Source organism: Myotis brandtii, unplaced genomic scaffold (assembly GCF_000412655.1).
Source record: "Myotis brandtii unplaced genomic scaffold, ASM41265v1 scaffold847, whole genome shotgun sequence".
In the NCBI taxonomy this organism is placed as follows: domain Eukaryota; kingdom Metazoa; phylum Chordata; class Mammalia; order Chiroptera; family Vespertilionidae; genus Myotis; species Myotis brandtii.
In genome coordinates, this window is record NW_005371441.1 from 3,038,698 (window position 1) to 3,046,249 (window position 7,552).

General features: G+C 38.4%; 1 protein-coding gene across 1 annotated transcript in view; it reads right to left on the reverse strand.

Annotated features, from left to right (window-relative positions):
- Positions 1 to 7,552, reverse strand: part of SYNE1 (spectrin repeat containing, nuclear envelope 1) — a 407,398-nt gene that overhangs the window by 275,692 nt on the left and 124,154 nt on the right. The window contains exons 14-15 of the mRNA XM_014532125.1: positions 3,319 to 3,431; positions 2,615 to 2,783 (exon numbers count right to left, since the gene is read on the reverse strand). Of these exons, the coding sequence (XP_014387611.1) occupies positions 2,615 to 2,783; positions 3,319 to 3,431 (282 nt within the window). The remainder of the gene's footprint in view (positions 1 to 2,614; positions 2,784 to 3,318; positions 3,432 to 7,552) is intronic.

Genomic DNA, 7,552 nt, shown 5'->3' on the forward strand with positions numbered 1-7,552 from the left:
TGTGTCAGTCTTTGTTCCTTAGAACATTCCTATTATTATTATTTTTATTATTATCATCATTATTAAACTAGAGGCCCGGTGCATGGATTCATGCACGGTGGCATCCTTCAGCCTGGCATGTGCCCTCTTGCAATCCAGGGCCTCTTGGGGGGTTTTGGATTGCCGGTTTTGGCCTGATCCCCATAGGTCAGGCCAAGGGACCCCACCGGTGCACAAATCCGTGCACTGGGCCTCTAGAATGCATATAAGATCTTTGGTTAATCTCTTCCCACCCTCCCCGCTACCCTCTGAGATTCATCAGTCAGTTCCCTGTTTCCATGCCTTTGTGTTGAGCGTCTGCCCCCTGGTGGTCAGTGCACATCATAGCTACCAGTCGAATGTCAAACGGTCGAACGGTCACTTAGGCTTTTGTATATATAGATTTAGGAAAAAGTGAGTCTTCTAGAATCAAGCTATTTATAAAGTGACATGGGTAGTAAGGACCTAGCCATGCTTCAACACCTTTCTGCATGACTGGTGGCCAAGCTTCCATAAGGTCCCCCATCTGACCTCGCCCTGCCCTAAATCCATGTTGCCTATAACAGAAATAGTAGGAACTATCAGGCTACAGTATGAAAGTAAAATATTGTCAATATGGACCAATACTAAATGGAACTAATATTTATGTGAGTTACAATTCTTTAGTTCTTTCAGCTATAAGAAATCATTTTGATGATTTGGTCTATTAAAGTTAAAAATTATTTTTTCACAGACAATTTTGTTAGTAAAGTTTACTGCTTAAGCACAAGGGCTTTTGAGTAGGAAAGAGATGGATTCAAATCCTGACTCCACTCCTTACCAGCTAGGCCCCCAGAGCATGTGACTGAAGCGTTCCGTCTTTGTTTCCTTGGTGAAACAAAATGAAAACCCTTGGCAAATGACAAATGTTCAATCTTCCAAAGTTATTCAAACTGTTAAAAAATACCGTAAAACCCTTTTTGGGAAATAGTATGAGTGATAAATAGGTCTTTTTCACAGGGCATAAGAATATCAGGACATGTTCATTGAAACCTGCTATGTTTGTAGAGTAACTAGCAATTTTACAAATGACTGACTTAGAAAGCAGTTTAAAATGAGCTGTATGGTGAACTTTATGGACTGGCAGAAAATACTGCTTTTTTTAAATCATTGGTAACAACTCTCCACTCACAAACCTTTTACTTGAGGAAGTCAAAGAGAATTACTAACATTGTTGTGTTGAACATTAACCTGGTGCAACACTCCTATTAGGCATTTCAATCTGACTGGTCGTCCTTAAATAGCTGGAAAAAGACGAATCCTGAATAATTACCTACGGAGTTCAGAGTGTATCATTTATATGACTAAACCCAAATACATATCTGTATTTAATATTTAAAAGTCTGATGTAAGGGGGGGATGAGGAAACATTTGTAATACCTTAACCAATAAAAAAATTTTAAAAAAAAGTCTGATGTAAGTACTTGCAGTTAAAAAATATAGATTTTTGTATTGCTTTTCAAAATAATTAAAAATGAATAAGGGAACATACAACAGAGTTCACATTTTTGACAATTATTTCTGAGACAATAAATTAAATCAAAAGAAATATTTTACCATAAACCTGTTAAACCTTTTCCTCCCTAAATGCATGTTGTTCATTTATCACTTAGAAAATGAAATTGAAATGTAGCAAAATATTTTATGGTTCTAGGATGCTTCTTCAATAAAGACATGGTTTCAACAAGTATCAATCATGTCAATTACACAGTTATTGTGACTGGTAGGTAAAATATGGGCCTACATTTTGAATTTATTAATTTATTATTTAGAATTTGTGATTAAACATCAATGGAACAAGTCAGAACTGAGATGTTCTATTAACATTTCTTTCGTGAGAAAATTTGTATTTTTAATAAATTTGGGTGGGTGGGTGTTTAAGAGAAATAAGCTGCCTTTGATAATTATAATTCTCTAATTACATGTAAATGGAAACTCCTAGTTATAGAACAACCTAACTCCTTCATTAGTACAGAACTACTATTCTATCTAAATAACCTAAAATATGAGATAATCTTTACTGATAACCTGAAATATGAGATAATCTTTAAAAATTAAATTGGTATAGAGATTTACAATTTTTTACTTTTCCTAGGTGCACATAAGAAGCAAAAATGCTCAGGGAATAACCATAAAAAAGACAAGCTGGACCTAATCTAAAAAAAAAAAAATTGTTTACAGCAATTGAGAATTGTTCTTCCAAGACTGGGTTTTAGAGACAAGAAGATAACCTCTAAGTATGTTCACTCTGTTTCAATGGTGAGCTCACAGTCAAAGTCATGGGTATACAATGCAAAAACTTTTCTTTTTTAAGCAATAAAGTCAGTCACAATGGTTCAATATGGTTAATGCAGCAAAATCTTTTATATCTCTGAAGACTATAGGTGTATATTTCAGATGGCAATTTGTATATTTCACAAACTTCTATGGAGCCCCTTTCACACACTGGAACCCTTCATGTTTCAACCCAAGAGGAAGTTATCAGCTACACTGGCCGGTACTCAATGCGACATCCCCGGCCCCCTGATTCCTCTACCCAAGCACCGGGGGCACTTACGATGTAGTTCTGCAGCAGCAGCTCCACCGAGTCTCTCCTCCCGTATTTGATGATCCAAGACTTCAGCTTCGACTCTGCAAGAACCAGCAGTGAGAGCAGACGGTACTTTAATTCTAGAAATTCCATTTTCATTAAGTGCAGTTCTGATGTGGAGGAAACGAAATGAAACCTAGAAATAAAACAAGGAGAATGCACAGAATGTAACTAAGTAACAGAGCGGGGCTTACTTAACCTGTCACAGTCCGTGAGGAACCTAATGCAGGCACCAGGTCTTCTAAACTCTGGCTGATCGATCACTATCTGGAGATCAGATTCCTTTTTCTGGCTCTGGGTTTAAAGGCGATTCGGGATTGAGTGAAGCCTTTGATATAGCTCTTTCCCCTGCCAGCATCTCTCATCTGTTTCTTTTATACACTGTTCTCGCAATATTACATAATGTTCCTCACAGCCCTGAATAAAAATACAGCCTCTGAAGAAACCAGTTCTGTGATTTCCAGGCTCTGAACACAAGCAGGTTAACTCTTTAATTAATGATGTGTTAGCATGCTGGCATGCTTAAGCATATGTATGGGAGTCCAATTTTACTCTACCAAATGTAAGCCTTTCTGAACAAGAAAATACAAATGCATAAAAAAAAGAAAAGCGATGGAAAAAGCATTCACCGAGCATTTTACAAAGAGGCTTCATCTAAGACATCTGCTTACCTCTCGGCCATGTCCTCTAACTGGTCAGGTGGCACTGGGATGCCGTTGACCGACCGGGTCCGGTAGATTTCATGGAAGGCTCTTTTGTGGGCATCTGTGTTTTGAAGCAGATCCTAAGATACGATTTAAGAAAAAAATAATAAAAAAATGAGGCAACATGTTCACAGGAGGCTAAGAAGCATAATTTGCAGCCTGCACCGATGAGTCAATGTGTTCGACAATTTGATGCTGTTGCCACATCCACATGCGGCTCGGCGCCTGTCACAGGCTTTCCCTCACACAGGAGCCCGTGTTGGTCTGCAAGGCCCCGGCTAGCGCTGCATCTAACGATCATGGCATCTTTTAAACACACATGCCACTCGCACAGCATTGCATTCACACGTTTTAAAGGTACATGATCCAAAGGAAAATGGCATGATTGCCACACACAGTGATTTGGTGGTATTTTTCTCCTTCCTGGAATTTTTAGATATGCTGGTTTTTAAAAGCTTAACAATAAGCACAACTAATTTAACCCTTTAACGGCAAAAAAATATTAGACGCTATGGTTTTTTTTATTTTGAATGCATGCAAGCTATCATAAAGTGATATTTGCTTGCCATCTAAAGTAAGTTGACTATATTACAACATTTTATGAAAATACCCTTATGGTTGGAAGATTTCAAATAAGCACAGGGAATTTCCCATAGATATCACATGTTAAGTTTATAAGTATTCTTTGCAGACTGTATAGGACTCCATAATTCGAATAATTTATTTATATTAATTTGAATCTCCCTTGATTTGTTTTCTGAGGTTTTCACTGTCAACAGACTTATGTATATAAAGATTTACATGAATTTCACAATTTCTAGTCAATTGTAAAGAAAGACAGAGGTGAACAATTTCATGCCATATATTCTAGAGCAGGGGTCCTCAAACTACGGCCCGCGGGCCACATGCGGACCGCTGAAAACATTTATCCGGCCCGCCAGGTGTTTTTGCCGCCGCTGCCTGTCCTGCTTAGCAGCCGACTCGTCCCGAGTCCACAGTGTGCATGTGTGGAATGTCTGAGGGACAGTGAACTGGCCCCCTGTTTAAAAAGTTTGAGGACCTCTGTTCTAGAGCCTAGTTTATTTCTCAATAGCAGAATAAATACACAACAGGTTGTCACTCACTGAAAAGTAAGACACCTTAGTCCACCAGAGTGATATGTTTAAGTGAATACTGTTTCAATCAAACCAGGATTTAGTGGATTAACTGGAGAAAATAGAAGCAAAAAAAGAGCCTAAAGCCTTATGAGAAACACTTGATGGGAGGAAAGAATGAAAGGCTCTCATGCTCTAAATTAAAATGTTTGAAGTCATATGTGTTTGTTGACATATGTGACATTAATTTGGGGGCAGGATATTAATGTTTACATTGTAGAAAAAGCCAGGGGCAAACTATTTCTATCCTGACATACTGGTATTTGGCTGTATCTACGTTTTAACCTGCTTTGAGTCTGTAGGTAACTGCACAGATACTCACAAATCTCTCTTGCCCAGAAAGAAGGCAGTACGTGCGGCCCAAGCTGGTCCAGAGGACAGAGGACTGTCCCAGAGCAGCTACTGCTGTATTTCAGTCACTCTGTACCTCCCTTCTGTGATCCAGACACATTTCTGTCAAATCTGTTTTATCATTTCTCTGTCTGAACTGATGAGAATTCCAGTTCCCAGTTACTCAGTCCCCAAATCAGTGTCATGTCTGACTCCCCTTCCTTCATAATCAATATCTAATGCTGAAAATTTTCTTTGCTCTGACCTAAAATTTTATTCAGAATCTGACCATTTCTCAACATCTCTACAACGACCACCCTGGTTCTGGTGACTTTATTTGGATTATTGAAACTGATTACGTGGCTCCTACCCTTTAATCCAATCTATTCTCACACAGCAGCCAGGGCGATACCATTAAAAAAGTGGTAATAATTGCCCTGGCTGGTGTGGCTCAATTGGTTGGGCATCATCCTGTGTACACCATGAGCTTGCCGGTTCAATGCCTAATTGATGTTACGCTCTCACATAGATGTCTCTCTCTCTCTCTCTCTCTCTCTCTCTCTCTCTCTCTGTCTCTCTCTCTCTCTCCATTCCCCTTCCTCTCTAAAAAGAAATAAACTATTAAAATATTTTTTAAAAATTGATAATATTATTCCTCTGGTAAGAAAGTGGATGGGTAAAAATGGTTAGGATATGACAGAGAAAACCAACAATGCCAAAGGTGCAATTAAGGAGAGTGAGAAGGTGCAAAGAAACAGTATGGAGAAACATAGGGGCTTAACTGTGGGCACAGAAAAGATTACCAAAAAATAGAAGAGACAATTTTGAACAATTTTCTGATAATAATTTTGAAAAGTTAGTCAAATGGCACAAATTCTTAGAAAACACGAATGAGCAATATTGACCCAATTAAAAATTTGGAAGCCTGGATATTTCTAAAACCATTTTTAGAAGCTGGGAACACAAGAGAGAAAAAACAAGCAATGAAGTTGCCCTGATGGAGTTGAGATAACAGTGTAGGAAATCAAGCAATAAATGAGGTAAATGATTAAAGCAGTAGTTAAAATGAAGGGGAAAGAGAGCTGTAATTTCAAAGAGGTGGCCATGAAAGTGAGGACAGTAAGGTAACCTTTCTATAAAGGCCCAAAGCAGACAAAGGGGCACATCATGGGAATGTCAGTGGGAGAATGTTTCAAGTCAAGGGGGAGAACATTCCAGAGGGATGGCAAGGGCAAAGGCCTTGAGGTGGGAATGTGCTTGCCTGTGTGATGTCATCTTTTCAGTGAGCTTCCACTGAGGACCCTACTTAAAAATGCAACACCACCTAATACTTCCTGTCCTTTTGGCTTCTACTCGAACATTTATTTATTAAGTTTATTATTGCTGATCTTCCTCCTCCCACTAGAAGTTAAGTTACATAAGGGTAGGGCTTTTTGCCTATTTTGCTCATGGGTGTATCACAAACGCTTAGAACACTGCTTTGCACATAATAAATATTGTGGAAAGACTAGAAAGCCAGAGCCATAGGAAGAGAAAGAAAACTAGGAAACCAAATGAAGAAAGTGCGTCGAGGATAAAGGGGTAACTGTGTAAAATGATTCTGATAGTGATACCACCAGAATTAGTTAATTCTATCTAATAATAGACAAACATGGTAATTGACCGCACCTTCGCTACGCCTCCCATTGGCTAATCAGTGTGATATGCAAATTAACCACCAACAAAGATGGCGGCTAATTTGCATACTGCAGGCAGGGCAGGGCAGCACCAACCACCAGCGCGCCGGCCACCCGGGAAGGCACGCCCACCCCAGAAGCCCCCAGGAGCCGCCTGATATGGTAGTAACTCTATCAGTAAGCACTCTGAAAGTCAGTGGCATAAATGCACCAATTAAAAGACAGATTATGAGGGTGAATCAAAAACAAAACCCACTTTAAATATAAAGACACATATAGATTAAAAGTAAATGAATTAAGCTGCAGCCTGTTTTGCTCAGTGGATAGAGCATTAGCCCGTGGACTGAAGGGTCCCAGGTTCGATTCCAGTCAAGGGCATGTACCTCAGTTGCTGGCTTGATCCCCAGTCCCTATCAAAGCATGTGCAGGAGGCAACCAATCAATGTGTCTCTCCCTTTCCCTTCACTCTCTCTAAAATTCAATGGAAAAATATCCTTGGGTGAAGATTAACAAAAACAAAGTAAATGGATTAAGTAACATTAAAGAGATTATAAGAAAAATATATTCCAAATTTTGTTAGTTGTATAATGGTTATGTTTAAATTATTAACACCTAAGAAATTGGGTGAAGGGTACATATAATATGCTGTAGTATTTCATAGGTTTTTTTTACATGTATGAGATTATTTCAAATTAAAATATTAAAAAATTAAAAATTAATAAAATATTAATTGAAATGTATCTGCATTACATGAAAAATCTCCTAATTGCTTCTAGCATAATTTATTAAATTGTGCTAAAATTTACAAGGGTTCAATTAAAAAATATCTTAATTCTAAATGATATAATAGAAAATATATAATAGTGCAGTTATAAGCACTTATCTGAAAATAAAAATTTAAAGAAGTGAATTTAAAGAAGGGATTAGCCAAAGAAAATATATGCACAACCCATGGACACAGACAACAGGATGGTGATGGCCAGAGAGAAGTGGGAGGCAAGAGCTGGGTAGAGGGGGCAAAAGGGGGGAAATAGGGACATC